This window comes from Hippocampus zosterae, chromosome 9, assembly GCF_025434085.1.
Source record: "Hippocampus zosterae strain Florida chromosome 9, ASM2543408v3, whole genome shotgun sequence".
NCBI lineage: Eukaryota > Metazoa > Chordata > Actinopteri > Syngnathiformes > Syngnathidae > Hippocampus > Hippocampus zosterae.
This window is the reverse complement of record NC_067459.1, coordinates 8,018,161-8,037,211: the sequence shown is the minus strand read 5'-3', so window position 1 is coordinate 8,037,211 and position 19,051 is coordinate 8,018,161. Positions and strand designations below refer to the sequence as shown.

General features: G+C 40.7%; 1 protein-coding gene across 1 annotated transcript; it reads left to right on the top strand.

Annotated features, from left to right (window-relative positions):
* The first annotated feature begins 441 nt into the window (after positions 1-441).
* Positions 442-18,781, top strand: LOC127607032 (immunoglobulin-like and fibronectin type III domain-containing protein 1). Its single transcript, XM_052075055.1, has 23 exons — positions 442-613; positions 2,645-2,694; positions 7,697-7,819; positions 7,899-8,038; positions 9,166-9,265; positions 9,368-9,410; positions 9,482-9,674; positions 9,745-9,858; positions 9,936-10,098; positions 10,197-10,469; positions 11,092-11,286; positions 11,861-11,985; positions 12,082-12,223; positions 12,316-12,609; positions 12,682-12,981; positions 13,050-13,226; positions 13,294-13,422; positions 13,521-13,829; positions 16,229-16,314; positions 16,392-16,584; positions 16,661-16,957; positions 17,905-18,231; positions 18,649-18,781. The coding sequence occupies exons 2-23, from the start codon at positions 2,664-2,666 to the stop codon at positions 18,660-18,662; spliced, it is 3,768 nt and encodes a 1,255-aa protein (XP_051931015.1). The 5' UTR covers positions 442-613; positions 2,645-2,663; the 3' UTR covers positions 18,663-18,781.
* The last annotated feature ends 270 nt before the right edge of the window (positions 18,782-19,051 follow it).

The window sequence follows — 19,051 nt, the reverse complement described above, 5'->3', positions numbered from 1 at the left end:
CCAAATTATAAGTTACTGGCCATAGAGAGACTGTGTTGCAGCCATTTGTTTTATTATTATTATTTTTTTTTTCGTCTTTTGATATGTAGGCGACCATTCAAGCATTCAGGATGAGCTTGGCCCCAGACAAGAAAGATCTCATGACAGGGGACACTGTTAGACTCCCAGCAGTAACACTCAGGATCAACGCTTTGTGGGAAGTTACAGTAGAGGGAGAATGTATCTCCTCGCCGCTCAGATGCACGAGTAACATCATGCCAAGCATCATCAATCTGTTGTCCAAATGGTAAAACTCCTGTCATCAGAGGTTTCATTTTGTCATCCTTAACGGTGTACAGTATATTGTTCTTCGAATGTGGCCAACAGCAGATGAAGTCATGATTATGTTTCCAGTCCAAATGTGAGGCTATCGTTTTCATTAGGCTGCGTAAAAGGAACCAGCGCCCTTTGCAACTGCTGTAAAGTCACTTTTTAGCAACTACATTTCAACCCCGTAGGGCTTTCAGCCTTTTGCTGCCCAACAAAAAGGGACACCAACGGCCTCGATGTGAGATAAAGACGGGAAAACAGATTAGGCAACGGACGGCTCAACAAATTCGACTAAGCGTTGAATGTAAGTCATGTTGAAGTCTTATTCTGAGTGAATTATGTTTGGACAATATTTTAAAATTATTGCCATTCATTGTTCAACTGAATTACAGGAAAACGTTGGCCTAAGGTAAATTTGAAGAATGGACATGGGATTAAAAAAAAACCTTTGCTATGACAGTTAATCCATGTTACCCTAATGCAGTGTAAGTCACCAAAAGATATTTGCTGCATATCTGATGTCTTTTCTTTGAGACACTGGAGATCCTCCAATAATAGTCTATATACTGTGTGTATATATATGTATATATATATATATATATATATATATATATATATATATATATATATATTTGTCATGGTTTATTTTAGGGAGTAGTTCACCATGATTAATAGACAACAGAGCAGGAGATGATCATCTTCGTGTGTGACTTATTCAAGCCTTCATTTCAAATTCCTGCTTGATTGTAAACGTTCATGTAAGACGACGATTATCAAATCTTTACTTGAGTTCAATTCCCTTAATAAATATCAAGGAGACTGAAATAAGCTTAAAGATGATTTAGAATAGCCAGTTACATAAGACGGTTCAAAGATTAATTTGTGATTGTATACCTTTTTCATTAATTACTCCCTGTTATGGTCTGTTAAATTAAAATAAAGAACGGTTAGGGGCCAGTGTAATGAACACAGAGCTAATTACATTCTTATCAAAAAAAAAAAGAAGCAATTTGCCCTTTCTTTACTAAAATAACCACACATCCAGCACTGGCACTCAAAACAAGTTTGAAATAAATAAAATATAGGGTGGAAAGTCCAAAGCTGAACATGGCGTGACATCTAACTGTGCATGCAATGCTTTGATTACAGTAGTTCTTATTTAGTCAAAGAGAAGGGACTAAAACAAATTAAAACCAATCAGTCTTTGAGGATGCCAAACCAACAGAAACAAGAATACCAATGGCCTTAGTAGTTGTGTTGTGATCTCGCAAGACAGCGGTGTGACCTTCCAACGTCTTCAGCATGTAGATTCTCTGTCAGCTGTAAAATTTGAATTGAGGTAACTGGAATGGACTCTTTGTTGAACTTTTTTTTTCTCATTCAGCCTATTTTTGAACTGAAAAAGAATTTGAGATTAAAGATGAGAAACTTCAACAAACAAGAGTCCGGCTTCCTCTGTTCAAACTTTGCAGATATGAACACAAAGTTTCTTTTACTTTGAAGTTATTGTTTTTTATTTTCCTCTGAAAACTTTGCACGTCGATACTGTACCACTTCAGGGTCGTTGAGAGTTTCAATGCAAGTTATTTCCCGATACAGTGATACCACCTCAGGTTTTGGTCCTGGATTTATCTTACTTTCTGAAAACATTGTGTCATGAATCGTCTTTTTCTCCTGCTGGTGGTCAAGAACTTAGTGTTCCAAAAGAGGTGAATCGAAAATGGTGACATAAGATTAATGTGCAATGGCATAACTGTTTAATGAAGTCAGTCAGCCCCCAAGCCTATGTTTGTTTCACTCTGTTGGAGCGGCCACTTGACTCCAAGAGATCTTGGTGAGCCGTTCAGCGGGGGTTTCACATTCCGCATTTATTGCCTCCCGTCGAGTCTGGACGTCTCCCGCTTTGCCAAGTGGATATCATAGCTTGCCACACGTGGTACACGAAAGGAGGCACAACCTCCAAAAGGCCTGGTCGCACACTTTGGTGGCCCATTACTCTGTTGCTCGTGGATTCAGAAAGTTCACATTTAGTCATGTGACGACGATGCGAGTGTACATCTTCGTGTATAGTCAAGTACATCAAGTTCAAAAATATCTAAAATTAGTTTTAATGTGTGTGTGTGTGTGTGTGTGTGTGGGTGTGTGTGTGTGTGGGGGTGGGTGTGGCTAATTGACTCAGTTTTGGGGTTCCTTTCTATTTTTTTTATTTTTATTTATTTTTTACCTCCTTATATATTTTCAGTATTAATGTCAGGAGTTATGTAACGAAAACGATTGTTAGAAAAATATTGCAATGTTCCACACATTTGATGATTTGTTTTTCATTGTTTCACAGATAAACTGGGGCTGCGGCAATGAGTTCCCAAATCAAGGAGCCACGAAAAGGTAAGATTTTAGGTCTGTAGATTGTCTTAATCGAAATATTGTAAAATTGTAAAAGCATAAAAAGCACTGAAAAATGCAACGCTGAACACAAGCCAAGCAAAGAAGCGTTTTTCTTCTATTCCGTTGACATCAAAAACTGTTCAACAACTGCACACACCACATTTTAAGTAGGGAATTGCTACAGCTTGTCATAGATGTGCGTGCTAAAATTGAATTAAGAAATTCAGCTGTCCAAATGTGTGAGCTCGGGTTTTAAAGCAATCGGGGTTTCAAAGGAGGGGTTGGCTTCTCTTCAGCATTCTGGTTTTTAACAGTGGTTATAAAATTGAGTTGAAATCTTCAAAACTGAGACTGTCCCAATACAGGACTTAATCCCAAAACACTGACATTCAAAAACAGCGTTGCTGCCCACCAAGTCATATTGACAACTACGGTTCGTAATCAGTCAGGATTTCAAAGAAGCATTTAAGGTTTCAAAGGCACATTTCCAAGCAGTAACAATTTTTGACAGCCGTCCAAATACGTGACCTACATGTTCGATTTCCTTTCTCGGGCCACATAAAATGATGTGGCAGGTCAGATCTGGCCCCTGGGCCTTGACTTTGACACCCATGGTCTAAAAGGTGAGATTGGCTTCCAAACAGAGTTACGAACTTCATGGGCAGCACGGTAGAGGACTTGTTAGTACGTCCACCTTTCAGTGCAAGGGCTGGTTTGATTCCGGTCCTGGCCTTCATGTGTGGAGTTTGCTTGTTTTCTCCATGCCACGTGGGTTTTCTCTGGGTATTCCGGTTTCTTTCCACATTCCAAAAACATGCACGGTAAGTACATTATTTGATCACTCCAAATTGTCCTTAAGTATGATTGTCTCTGTGTGCGCTGCGACTGGCTGGCAACCAGTTCAGGGTGTCCCCCGCCTACTGCCCGAAGTCAGCTGCGATAGGATCCAGCACATCCCCCACCGTAAGGATTAAGCGGTTCGGATAGTGGATGGATGGATCATATGATGCAAGTCAAATAAAAAACTCTCCTTTTAAAATGCACTGAGAATTTCAAATAAATATCACTGAAATTTGTTTTCTGTGTATTAAAGTACCGGTATTACAAAAACCTTTTTGACTTGATTTGTGTTTTAAGGAACATTTTAAAGTTTTCAACTAACACACTAGTGCAAAAAAGAAGCCGATCAATGCATACTACAAATAAGAAAAAGTAAAGAGACTCATTTTCATAATTTTGTGTGGTGGCAGAAAAGTCAAAACAGCCAAACAAAAACAGAATAAACACGAGATTTGCTGAAGCCTGAATCTGAATTTGAATCTCTTTATTTTCCAGCGAAGGGAAATTGGTGTTGCAGCAGGGGGATACCATAACAGATATCACAACAATATCAGCAGTGAGAATAAGAACCAATTAAAAGTCTAGACGTAAAACATAATTATAAAACAAAACAACATAAGAAACACCATACACATACACAAAATCACTTACAAACAACAGTCCAGAGCGCATACCTAAAATGGAAAATTACAACTAAATAAGCACTAAATCAAACATGCACTTTAATCATATTTAATGCCCCTATTTACGATAGGGAATTTAGACTGTTTAACCCCAACATTATTTTTTTGTTGTTGTTGTCTTTACTACTGTGCCGACATCAGAATGGAACCCAATTTTGAGCCGACAGATGTGTCACAGACAAAAAGTGTCTCGTAGCCAATTTGGAGTTGTCTTGACGTGTGTTGAGTGTGACATACTCAATAATTGATCGTGAGGTCCGGCGTCGTCTTTTGATTGGTTCTTTGGCATTGACCAACAGGAAGACGGTATCCTCCTACTTATGACGAGAGACCGGATGTGTAGCAGAAAATCACAATGTGGTTGTCAAGTATTTAAAAAGTGACTTGACCAAAAGAGGAAATATGAAAGTACACATAGCATTTCAACTCATGCTATTTTGGGTCACTGCAAAGAAAGTAGCTGATGCGTAAACATGGTATCAAATTAATTCTCAAGTTCTTTTAAGAGAATACACATTCCATATCGCCCTCTCCCCACCATCCAGGAATGGGACCATACACGCAACAATTGGGCAGGATCTGGTCATGATGGACTTAAAATATGATATTTTGTCCGGTCCAAGACAGAACAATATTTATCTGGTAGTCTGACAGTGGGACCGTCGTTAACAACAAAAAAGTCGCGTGATTTGTCAAGGCCATTAACGTTAGGAATTTGTTCTGTCAATATGAACAATTAACATAATATGGGGCCTCATTTTAAAAAGACACCCAAAAAATAACACCACAATTCTTGGAAGAGCACCAAAAAGTTGCTATGTCTTCTAAGTCTCCAATTCTATTATATTCTGACTTTTCCTAATGGAAGAAAATTAGATGATATTTCCTGAAAAGTCAACCTGCGGACAGAAAAATTGACAGCATAACGTGGCTATCAGCTTGATACAGCCCACTAATTCTCATGGCTTCTCGAGCCCGCTGGAAGTCCATAACAAAAAAACATTGTTTGGTATGCAGAACTAAACGAGCGGCTGCCGTCCTGGCAGACTTTGGATTAGCGTGAATCAGTGCTCGAGGAACACGCTTACCGCAAGTCTTGTCTGCATTTGAATGATATAAGTGCACAGCAGCAAGGAGCACACCCCGGAGAGATGATGCATTGGGTTTGATGAATATTCATCACGTATGCCCTCTGACGGAAGGCGAGCCGCTGCCAAAACAAATGTGATGATGAAGGTGTAATCTTGCAGAAACTCTCAATGGTAATGGTAAAATAATAAGACAACCTTGGGATGCGCGCGTTAATGTGTGACTTCAGAGAGAGGAGGAGGCTCTGGTCTCTCTTTGAAGTTCACTTTGGAGCTACGTCTTCACATTGTCAAAGCAATTTCGCTCAATTTCCACTGCTGAATGGAGGAAACCTTTTTCTCCCGTCACTCTGCATTGTCGACGAAGACACCCGATGATAATGTCATTATTAGTATTAACACGTACCTTCTCCTGGTGACAACTGAATGTGGCAAAGTCGTAAAAGTACAACAGAAAATAAGGACGTGTTCACAATTGTATTCGAGCCATCGTACAAAGTAACATACATTTGGTCCAGTTAGGTAAGCGCAAATTACACATGTGCAAGTTAGAAATAGGTTACCTAACTTAACCTTCAAATTTCAAGTTACTCTGGCAATGCACTTTATTTTTTGTTGTTGTTTGAGTTGCACTTTAATCGTGAGGGATTCAACTTGACAAATATTTGCAATCGATTCTGTTTCCACCGCAAGTTTAAACACATTATTTTGACTAATATTGTATAAGTAGAATACGAATTTTATGATTGACTGGCAACCCGTTCAGAGTGTACCCCACTGATTGCCTGAAGACAGCAGGGATAGCCTCCAGCATGCCCGTGATCCTCGTGAGAACAAGCACATTGGAAAATGGAAGGATAGAATAAGTATTAGGCAGATAAATTCATTCATTTTAATCTACTTCCTGGGGCAGCCATTTTCTCATTCCACCGCCTTCTGCTGTCGACAGAATTTGACTTGAAAGTGCACTGCGAATGTCACCTGGCCAAACCCGAAAACAGGTAAGCCATGACATTCGTAACATGACCCTGACGAGGGCACGTTGACGTCGTTTTTTTAGTCGACACTCGACAGCAGAGAGCAGGAGAATGTCAAAAATGTGGCACTCACTCGTCTGGATGAAAACAGGTAGTTAAATATGTTTGTAATTCTAATTCTACCAACGCAACATTAATCAGAATACTAACTCATGTACACTGCCTATTTAACTCCTTCACTCCCAAAGACATATTTATATGTCTTTTCACACTCCACACGTTCAACCCCAGATACTTTTTCAATTCAATTCAAAAATTAAAAAAAAGGCGGGTGGTCTAGAATTGGCTGGTACTGAATGAGTTAAATAATGTATAATGTTACGCCCCCCCCAAAAAAACTAAAAAAATAATATGGTGTATATATACTCGATATATGGGTGGTTATTGACGGTTTTATAGTGAGAGTTGAATCTGCTTGACATAATATCCGTTGGGAAAATAGTTTTTAAATTTACAAACAAGGTCGAAGGTTACAACACACACTAAGGGCACTTCAATAAAAATTTCAACAGCCGTATTTCTCCATTCAGATGGCCAACACTAATATTATATGACTTTTATTAACTAAAAATCATTTCACATTGACAAAGCTATTGGCAAAGTTCAGGTGGGAGTAAATGAGGCGCCTATGAAGTATGATTGCCTCCCTCAGAGCAACAGATGGTGTTTATTTCAACACCTGTTGTATGAAGGTTCTGTTGAGTCATCTTCATATAGTCAAATGACTTGAATCTGCCTCACACCCCCATTTAACTTAAACGCCTCTCACTCATTTTGTGCCAAATGAACATTTTGTGCCAAAGATATCAGCTTCTGAGAACTGAATGTCACTGAATGTTTTCGCTGGTGTCTAAAAATATTATGACACGCACTGGCTCATGCATTGAATAATTTGAAATAAAATGTCATCATACAAACAAATCCACCAGTTTACTTATAGAGCTCATTCATTTGGCCAGACTGAATCATAAACCTTGGTGCACATTTGCTGGCTTTTGGACAGAGGGACTGTTCTACTCTTATTCACAAGAACTGAAAGGAAAAGGCGCCATCTTGTGCAATCACAATATAACTGCAATCAGAAATGGTTGGATGTTGAAATTCACCATTGACAGACAATGCCTGAAATTGACAGGGACTTATGATATTTGCATTTGGTTTAACGGATTCAATAACTGCAGTGCTTTACACAATGTAATTGTATTGTTTTGATTGAACTACTGTAACAATTAATAACTTGCAGGGCCATCTGAAACCAAGGACCCTAAACTTTGGTTTATCATAAGCTTATAGTATGTTCCAGTGTGATGCCATGATCTATCTCAATTTCAGAGTAATTTTCTTTGTCTGTTAGTGGCGATCACAAAGAAGTCCAAGGTGCAAGGCGTCATGATCACTCAGGTCGTCCTGCGTGTTCCACTAGGAAAATCGACACCTGACTTCCACCGGAAGCCGATGGCCATGACTGTCAATGAGGGTAAAGAAACAAATGAAAATAGCAAACAAAGCAGTCTCAGTATTTCTAGAGGTAAAGTTGGTGACTTTTTATTCCTGAGGGAGAAGAGCTTTTTTCAAAGCAATCGTCATTGGCGATCCAACCCCGAGTGTCACATGGAGACGAAACAAGGGTGATATAAATGACGCTGAGAAGTACAACATTAAATATAATGAAAGAAACAAAGAACACATCCTTGAGGTGAGATATGAAAGAACAGACCTTGCAACCCACATAAAATATGGCTTCGTATTCGATTATAGACAATTGTGTGCAGTACATAGTCTAGTCTCTTCCAAATGTATTGGATCGCTATGGTGAATGGTGAATTATACTGAATGCCTTTGGGTTTCATATCAAAAGAGGAATAGGTGCCAAAAGTTCAGAATTCCAGCTTTTATTTCATGGTTTTGACATCTTCAACTCAGGATCGATTTGTGTCAAGCCATCCACTTTTGAAGTGAGCCAAAGTAACAAAGACAAACATTGACAAAAACCTTCCAATTAACCCCCGATGAAGTCCTTTGTTATGTTGGTGGTGTGTTTTGGGTCATTGACGTGTTGCTTGATGAAACTTCCCCCATTTTAGTTTGAATACATTTTTGTGTAATTTGCCAGACAAAATGGTTTTGTCGACTTCAGAATTCACGCTGCTGCTACAATCAAGAGTTACATCATCAATGAAGACGAGTGAGCTCATTCCAGAAACAGCCATGAAAGTCCAAGCCATGACTTATCTCCACCAAACTTCACATATGAGTTTCTGTATTATGGGCTGGATTAGGTACAAAGTGGGCTGGATTAGGTAAAGAGCTAAATCACTTTGTTTTGGACCTAAATTTTATGTACTGATGTTACCAAGATCGACCTCTACCAAAGTGATGGGAAGGCCAAAGAATTGAGAAAGAAAAGATCTGCTTTTGATCCAAAACACAAAGTCATTTGTAAAACATGGGGGAGGAATACGAGAACTGAAAGTGACTGCAGTCAGGTCTAGAAAAAAACATTATAACTGAAGAATGCAATGGTCTGGTGAAGTGAGTGGCTCTCAGTTAATTGAAAAATGTCCATGTCCAAGTCATGCCTTGGACGTGCAAGTGGATGGCTTCAAACGAAAAGTGTTCTGTCCTGATTTCTACAACGCATCAAAATGTAAATACCATGAAGTAGAAGCTGGAAATTTGAACTTTTGTCTCATGTTCATCTTCTGATCTGAAATCCAAATGTTTTCAGTATAAAATAAAACAAAGGAATTGACCTTGCTGTTCCAATACTTTTGGAGTGGACTGGAGCTGATAATCTCCACTCATGATGCACTCTGCATGCAGATACCAAAAGCAACAGCAGACCTTGCCGACACGTACCAATGCTGTGCCACCAATGAATATGGAACAGCGATGTGCTCCATCCCCCTCAGTGTTATTCAAGGTGAGACACAGACTTGCGGTCTTGATGTAACAGGAATTGTCAAAAGGTGGTTTTGGTACGCTTCTTTGCTGTTTTTACTTGTCAGTGGTTATCTTTTGGCAGACGAGCAAGCGCCACAGGATTTCAGAGCGATGCTCAAGAAAACGTAGGTTTGAAACACAGATTCTTTGTAAGCAGTTGACCGTGGCAAATGGTAAGCCAATTCTTTTTGTCCAGCGTCGTCACCAAGAAAAAACAATTGCCACCACAGAAAGAGGGAGAACTTGATCCTAAACTCATGGAAATCCTCCTCAGTGCACCAAAGAAGGACTATGAAAGAATCTGCTTGGACTTTGGGGTTACGGACTTTCGCTGGTTGCTGAAAAAGTTGAATCAGATGAAAAAGGAAAGGGAGGATGAACAGGGAAAGGTGCTCCATTCTAACAATGCCTATCAATGTCTATTTTGAACCGATTCAAAACATGTTCTTTCTTCTCAAGGTTGTTGAAAATCTCGGAAACGTGAAACAAATTGAAATTAAACCTCGCGGAAGGGCAGAATTTAGCCTCGACATGACCTTACGGGATCCCAACAGCAAGATTTATTTGTACAAGGTGAGTTATGATTGTAGCCAAATTCACAATAAATGGTCGTTTTCCTCCTTAATACGTGACCTCTTTTGCTTGACAAGGATGGTTCGCAAGTCCCATATAGCAGCAATGGAAAGTCAAAGTATAGCATGCAGAAACGTGGAAACACGTATTGTTTCACCATCAAAGATCCCCAGCCAGAAGACGCTGGTTTGTATCAACTTGATGTTGGAGAGATAACCGTTCTTACGAGTGACTTCCGAAGTAAGCAGTTCCCATTGTAGAGACTTCTTGTTCAAAAAAATCTATCAGTGCAATGTTATTATGCATCTCCTCTGCCTACATGTTTCTTTTCTCGACAGTGCCTGCTGTGGAGTTTGCAAGCAAGATTAATAATGTGAAGGCCTTGGAACAGAAAGAGGCCTCTTTTCAATGTGTCTTGTCAAAACCCCTCAACAGAATAACGTGGTCAACGCCAGACTCATCACTTGAACATGGCGACAAATACGACATAAGCGTCTCTGAAGACAAACTGATACACACGTTAACGATTAAAAACTGTGACGTGGCTGATAATGGAACATATTATGCTATTGCTGGCACTGCGTCATGCGATGCATCTCTTGCGGTGGAAGGTAGGACATTCCCGTTACAGAAATTAGGGATGTCCTGATCATGTTTATTTGGACCCAAATCTGTGTGGAGTCACTTTATCGGTGAACTAACCCCTGCACTTTTCCTCATTCGTGATGAAATGTGCCACTTTTTCCTGCGTTTTAGAAGTGGTACAATGATCGAGCAACTTATGTTAGCCAGCTGGTTCTCATTTTTACTGTCCTAAATCCTTAATATCCTTCTTGAGGATTGTTATCTAACAAGTGAAGCAGTTTACAGTAGTTATAACATTTTGCAACATTTAATCTAGTTTACCTTTTCAATATTTTTTATATTTCTGGAACGGAAAAGTGCCTGTGCTGCACTGAGAGTGTGTAGGGGCCCTGCAAATGGCATAATACAGTAACCCTACAGTCTGCAGCAACATCTATTCCTTGGACTGGTGTTATTTGCATCGACAAGAAGATATTTCACAGCATCAAGTCAGCTGTGTTCAAAATAAATGAATAAATAAGATTGGGACATCTCTAATAAAACTATTGTTGATAATTAAAATTTAGCATTTTGATTTTACAATGAACTTAGCATTACCACTTAATGATGACACTCAATCCCAACATCTTTGTTTTGATTTTAATTCAGCTGATCCAAAGGCCCATAAAGGTCTTAAGCAAAAGAAATCTGAGGAGCAGGATGACCTGGCTAAAATGGCTTTGGTGCAGAAACTCCAAGTGGCGACAGAAGACACAAAGGAAAAAGATTCTAGTGGAAAGACCGATACCATCAAGGATGTTGGCTCTGATGACGGCTGTGGCTGGAAAAATGATGGGGGCCATGGTGAGTGGAAAGTCAAGAACAAAAACAACTTCCTGGGAGGCAGAAATGATGAAAGCCAGAAAGATGATGCAGGCGCAAGGCGATTACGAACAGGCCTAGCAGTGTCTGATTCAGCAAGAGATATAGACCGGTGGTTCTTAACCTTGTTAGAGGTAACTAACCCAACCAGTTCATATTCACATTCACCGAACCCTTCATTTGTAAAACACAAAAATATGACTTATTACAAATTCCAGACATAAAAACACATTTCTCAAAAACAGAAACTAATTAATGATTGGACAAGTAATGTAATGTGATCATCTGCAGCCAGCGATGGCCAAGCGGGTGTATCAAAACGAATTGACATGTTGAGTCGCGTGTGTCTTAACCTCCATGGCAGAGGCTCCGTCAAACCCCTGAGAAGGATTCACCGAACCCCTGGGGTTCAATCGAAACCAGGTTAAGAACCACTGGTATCAACATTTTTCCAATGATAGTCCAATACTAAAGTCTCGTGGTTTATAGAGGAATATACACATACATTTCCTTGCCATTTTTCTTATTTAGCTTCTCCTGGTTCTTACTTTTACAGATCAAGGTGTTCAGTTTGTGAGTGGGTTGTCAGATATCACAGCTACTACTGGTGGACGGGCAGAGCTGTGTTGTAAATTAAGCCCTGAAAACGCTGAGGGAAGATGGTACAAAAACGAGAAACTGGTGAGTGATATCTTCCAGCAACAGTGTGGTGAATTATTAAATACCTTTTTACTGCTGCTTGTTAGTATTGAGAGAAATTCATTTTTACCTGACCAGCTCAACAATGACGACGGGGTCAGGATTATTAAAGATGGAGCCTATCACAAATTGATAATTGATTGCTGTAAAAAAGGGGATGGGGCCGTCTACCGCTTTGAGTCAGATGGACGTAAATCAGAAGCCACATTGAATATTCAAGGTAAGAATTAAATGTACACACATTTCAATCCTTTGGGTGAAAGGGTCTTGGGTCTCTAAGAACAACATTCGCCCCCATCTCTTACCCCAAAGATCCACCAAAGGTTGACGCTCGTGCTCTCGAAAAATTCACAAAGCCAGTGATTGTAAAAGCAGGGGAGACTGCTGAATGGAAGCTTCAATTCTCTGATGAAGAACCGCTGAAAATTCAGTGGACCAAGGACGACGATGAGATATTGCCTGCCCTCAATGTGAAAATTGAAAAAACAGCCACTGAGAGCAAACTACGCCTTGCAAAATGCCAAAGGAAAGACAGTGGCGAGATCAAAATAAAAGTTAAGAACAAATTTGATACAACAGAAGCAAGTTCCAATCTTATTGTCATTGGTGAGTCAAAGGGACCGATGGTATGTATGGTCACATGAGTTGCTGGTAGCATAATAATGATTCCATCTACAGACAAACCCACACCACCACAAGGACCCGTGGAGATTGTGGAGAGTACCGTGACATCTGTTGAATTAAAATGGAAACCGCCAAAGGATAACGGTGGCTGTCCAGTCACTAGCTACATCATAGAAAGGCAGCAAGTTGGACGTCACAAATGGTCCAGTCTCTGGGAAACCAGTGGCAGCACTACCGTTTACAAAGACTCTAATGTGGAGCCTGGAAGGAGATACTGCTATCGGATCCGAGCCAAAAACTCAGAGGGTGTTAGTGACTATCTGCAGACAGAAGCCATAGCAGCTGGAGTGTTGCGTAAGTCTTTAATATGGGCCTTGGCCACTCCTCTGACCAGTGAAAACTCAAGAAAGCTTTTTTTACAGGTTATCCAGGAGCCCCTTCAGCACCTAAAGTGGTCCGTGTCTGTAAAGAGTGCATTAGTCTGTCATGGAGTGCTCCTTGCAACACTGGAGGGTCCAAAATAGTGGGCTATAATTTAGAAAAAAGGAAGAAAGGCACTAATTACTGGAGCCTTGTAAACCAAGGAGGACCGATAAAACGTATGTACCTCATTTAATGGGCTGCAATTGGCCAATACAGGAATTAAAAGTAAACGTTTCCCCCTAGACTCCAATTATGAGGTGAAGGACATCTTTGAGGGGGCAGCATATGAATTCAGGGTGTCAGCAATCAACCTATCAGGTCCAGGGGATCCAAGCAATCCCTGCGACACCATCATTGCAAGAGATCCCAAGCGTACGCATCTCACTCTCATGGCTTTTTAAGCTAGGATTCTACTTTTTAACTGAGGATGTTGTTTAAAGTCTCCTTAACTAACATTATTGTCATTGAAGAAACCCCAGGCAAAGTCACGGACCTCAGAGTAACATCCAGTGACTATACAACCCTGTCGCTGGCTTGGACTAAACCAAAGGAAGTGAAAGGGTCACAGGATGAAGCCCAAGGTTACTACGTGGAGATCAGACCGATAGAAAGCCCAGACTGGAGGCGATGCAATGCCATCCAAATTACTCCCACCACCTATACTGTCCGCGGCTTAAAGGCCATGGGTGCCTACTGGGTGAGGGTAGTTGCTACTAATTACGGAGGCGATGGAGAACCTCAAGGATTTGACAATCACATCATTGCCATGCCCCCTCCGGGTAAGAATACATTTAATGGACTACATTGTTTTTTTTTTTAATTAGATGATGACATTTTCTTTGAGGAGTCAATTTTGCTTTCAATCATGGAATTGGGATGATACGGTATAACAAGTTCACTGAGCAGAGAGGAGCGGGATTATTCAGTGAGGGGAAAGAAAAACCTCAGAACGATGTGCAGCCATTTTAATGTAGCTGACAACAAAATACCATTCAACAAAATGACATTCAGGATACAGTCATACGTACTACATGTCTGTCAGATATAATACATTCTGGTTTTCCTGACTTTCATGCTATATTTTGAGGGTTCTTCAATATTTGTCAGCAGCTGATGGCATGATTATGAATCTTCAGTAAAGGTGAAGGATTTATCATTTGGGGATCTAAACCGTGATCTTGGTGGCACGGTGTTTGACTGGTTAGCCTGTCCCACGCCACCCACACACACGCACACACACACACACACACGCACACACACACACACACACACACACACACACACACACACACACACACACACACACACAGGGGTCATGGGTTCGATTCCATGACTTCCTGTGTGGAGTTTACATGTTCTCCCCGTGCCTGCGTGGGTTTTTCTCCGGTTTCCTCCAACATTCTAAAAAAACATGCAAGACAGGTTAATTGAACACTGAATTTCCTCCCATGTGATTGTGAGTAGGAATTGCTGTTTGCCTTTGCGTGCCCCGCGATTGACTGGCAACCAGATCAGGGTGTACCACATCTACTGCCCTAAGTCAGCTGGGAAAGGCTCCAGGACACCTGCAACAGTTGCGAGGAACAGGCAGCTTAGATAATGGATGAATGGAAATCGTGATCACAGACAACTCTTTGTGATCATTAAAGTCACGTTTTTTTCGAAGTGCTCTTATTTTCCCAAGCTCAGAAGTGGCATGTTACCTGTGGATAGGTCACACTAACCAATCACCTCAGAGCTGGTTACCGGTAATAAAGAATTGCGTCCATGTCACGCCGTCACCCTTCCACCCTGAGTTCTTGTTTTTTCCAACTGGTCCTGAATGCTCGAGGCTAACCCAGGGATGGGCAAATACGGTCCTTGAGTTTCAGTATCCTGGAAGGTTTATCAGAATCTTTGCGCCAGCAAACCTGATTCAAATGATCAGGATCGTTATATAGCTTCTGCAAAGCTTGCTAATGAGCGGATCATTTCAGTCAGGTGTGTGGGAGCAACGAGACATATAAAACATCCAGGATACCGTCCCTCAAGTACCTATGTTGCCCAGCCCGGGCTAAACTTTGCTCAGCAATGGGTAACAGCTACAACTCCACAGTCTGGACCCTCCAAAATCACTAATCCTCGCTTCCGTGGCGGGAAAGAAACTCTACACTTCCAACAAGTATCACTTTCACCCAAGCGGCAACAAGAGACATGAGAATTGGGAGAAGCTAATTGCTCAACTAATGTGAAAGTCATGAAAGCCCTAAATAAGTGCTTAGTTCTTCAATGCAGTTTTTAAAAGAAATCTGTCTATATCCATGTTATGGTGGGGAGCAACCAGCTATGAATAACGAATCCATCCATCCATTTTCTGATACGCTTATCCTCACTAGGGTCGCGATGCGTGCTGAAGCCTATTCCAGCTGTCTTCGGGTAGTATGTGGGATACAGCCTGAACCTGTTGCCAGCCTATTGCAGGGCGCACATGGACGAACAATCATCCGCACTCACACTCACATCTCGGGACAATTGAAAGTGTTCCATTAACCTGCCACGCATGTTTTGGAAAGTGGGAGGAATATCTGGAGAAAACCCACACACCCAACATGCAAACTCCACACAGGAAGGCCATAGCTGGAATCGAACCTTGCACCTCTGCACTGTGAAGCTGACGTGCTAACCAGTAGACCACCAGGCCGCCCTGAATGGCTAATGAGTATTACAATTAATAAATCTCACCATGCACATCTTTTCCTAAAATCTTTCAGCCCTGGGCTACAGCAACATTAAGTCAGGAAGTTGATAAACAGCAGCATCTTGGGTAACATTTTGACAGCATGACACTCGCTTGGAAAGCCCAAATTCATTTTATTCCAGCTGTGTGTTATGTTCACACACTGATGCACACTGCCCATGTGGTTTTGTATTGAAATTGCTGGATTCAAAACAGGTGGAATTTATGTTCTGCGGTTGAATCAATTCCAGCGCCATGGGATAGAAATGAGGTCCAAAGGATTTTGGGATTAGAGAAAAAGTGGCATTACTGCCACATTTAAGATTGCGGGTACAAACAAATAACATTGCCTCAACTATAAAACACAAAGTCTTTCATGGAACACATTTATTTTAGAGGCTGAAGAACAAGTATATCATTTGAACCGTCATGAAACTGTACTTTGATTTTTGCCCCTTAAAGTACAGCCGACGTTCAAAGATCACGACTTGAAGAGCTTCGTGGTCGTCAGATCAGGAAACACCGTTCGCCTCAACATCCCCTTTAAGGTACTGTAAAGTAACCCAGAGTCATAGGGTGGATTTCTAAGTTCATGTGTGTTTCAAGAAGAATGTTTGTCCAACAGGCGTCACCCTTTCCAGAGGTCAAATGGTTGAAGGACGGTACTTTAGTCCCCAAGCATGTAACAGTCACCAACTCTGATAAAGCTTCTCAAATGTTGATCCCTACATCTAAGCACTCCGACTCTGGAGTATATACTGTTCTTGTCAAGAATGTCGTTGGCCAAGCGAGCTTCAACGTGGAAATTAGGGTAACAGGTAAACGCCAGCATAACTGACAAACAAACAGTTTTAGTCAGAAACCTCTTGTTTGACTACTTAATTGAAATTCCAGATGACCCCAAGCCTCCAGGTCCTGTGGAGCTTCATCAGAACGTTCCAGGAACAGTCACTTTGTCCTGGGCGCCCTCTCCAGACGAGACGAAGGACGACAGGCTGCACTATGTCGTATCCAAGTGGGACACCTTCAAACAAACTTGGAAGACCGTGGCAGAAAACCTCTTTAACAACAAGTTTACTGTTGTGGACATTGTGCCCGGGCGGGAATATCACTTCAGGGTGTTTGCTAAAAACGACATGGGCATTTCAGCGCCATCTGTGTCACCTGTGTTTGAAATCAAAAAGGAAAGAGGTAACAGCAGTTGCATATGAAATACGTGTCATCCATCCATGCATCCAACCCATGTACCACTTATCCACATTTGAGTCGCAGCTACAAAATATAATCGACATAGGTGATTATTTCTCAATATTTCTGTCACTTAGAGCTTGATGATTCATCACTGTTTTGTTGTTTTGTTTTTGTTTTTTAATCTTACCCCATCACATAAAATTTGAAACGAAGATATTCCTTGTAATATGAATAACAATGAGGATTTTAGGTCACACATGGCATTCCAAACACAGTGGACGCTCCAGGTCAGACACAATCCATTCTGTGAAGTCGGTTGAAGACTAATTTGTTTGGATTGTGAAACAATTTATTTTCACTTTAAGTGTACGCTGTGACAGTAGTCCCAACATATGACATTTTCAAAGCGTAATGAAGTAGTCTGAAGAATACGTCACCATCGCACAGCACAAGAAGTCATGATCAAAGGTAACGGTACGCCAAAAGTTTCAACTTGGTCATTTCTTTCGCTTTCAAGACATGATTCGATTCATATTTGATACAGTACGTTAGGTCATAATGTCTACTATCCATTGGCTGATCTACAATATTTTTGTTTACTGTGTAGACCTTGTTGGTTTAGCGTGACTCAATTGCACTTCCTGGTCCTTACCTTGTATACTCTTTGTTGTTCTGAATTTTCTCAACAGAAAAAGCTGAATATGAGTATTTGAAACATTGCACCCTATTACTAACATATAAAGTGATGTCTTATTGCCAAAGGCTACACAACTGTGGAAAGTGAAGTGTGTCTACTTTAATGACGTGATTTTCCCAAAAGTGCCCAAATGCTAAATTGTGCAGGATCAAGAGGGCCACAAACCTTTAGAAATATCAGTATAGTTTCAGGGGAGTTTCAGAGTCATGAGTATGACAACTCTTGTTGTTATTTTGTCTTTTCACAACAGAAAGGTTCAAGGTGACTGTACCACCGAGAAAATCTGTGAATTTATTATCAGCGCCGTCATTCATCACCCCATTGAGGTACCACATACCTCCAGAAGGCTATGAGTGTCAGATGAGCTGCGCGGTCAAGGGTGACCCGGCGCCCCATGTGGCTTGGTACCGTGACGACGTGGACCTCTCAGTCGACAGCAACTACTGCATCACCAACGTACGTGGTGTCTGCTCTCTGTTCATCCTGAGGGTGCGCCCCAATGATGGTGGCGTATACAAAGTTCATGTTGAGAACCATTTGGGGTCAGCCGAGTGCTCCAAGCTGCTGAGCGTGAGAGGTAAATTCCATATTCTCCCGTTATATCGCAATGTGAAATTTTGCACTAAATGCTGTACGTCGGAGCAAAATTAACTACTAATATAATAAGAACAATAAGACTATGACAAGAGCGGGGAACAAGCTCCTGAGCGTTTACAAAATTGCCGTTTGTACACAGGATGTGCGCAAGACAAATAATCTGACAGAAGCATGGCATCTTGGAGTTTGTTACATACATCGCTTATAAATGAAATGTATTATTATTATTATTATTATTATTATTATTATTATTATTATTATTATTATTATAGCTGATTATGTTTGGCAACAGGTGTGCCGGCAGGAGGGAAAGTCCGTCTGCCACCTGCTGGAGAAACACAAAAACGCGTCGTGGATCTTAATTAAAACTGTTTTCTTTCTGTGTGTTTGTTAACAGAGAGAACGACATGAACGACGAAAGATAGAGAACAGGAACAGTAGTCATGTTGTGATGTCTTCATTTGACGCTACGGCAATGACTCAACATTCTTTGGCTGTGATAAACCATTAAAGTGTGATGATAGAAATTATATTGAACAGTTTTTGATCATTAGCAATACAATGGGGTCTTTCGGTAAATGATGGAACATATATATATATATATATATATATATATATATATATATATATATATATATATATATATATATATATATATATATACTAGATGGTCCCTTCGGCCCACAAAAGTGTTGTTGCTTGGTTCAACTTTTTGTTCATCTTCATTGCTTATCGCGAAAATAAAGAGATGTTTAGCTCTACTAAATAACTAACAATTTCATTGCAATGCTTGTGGGTAG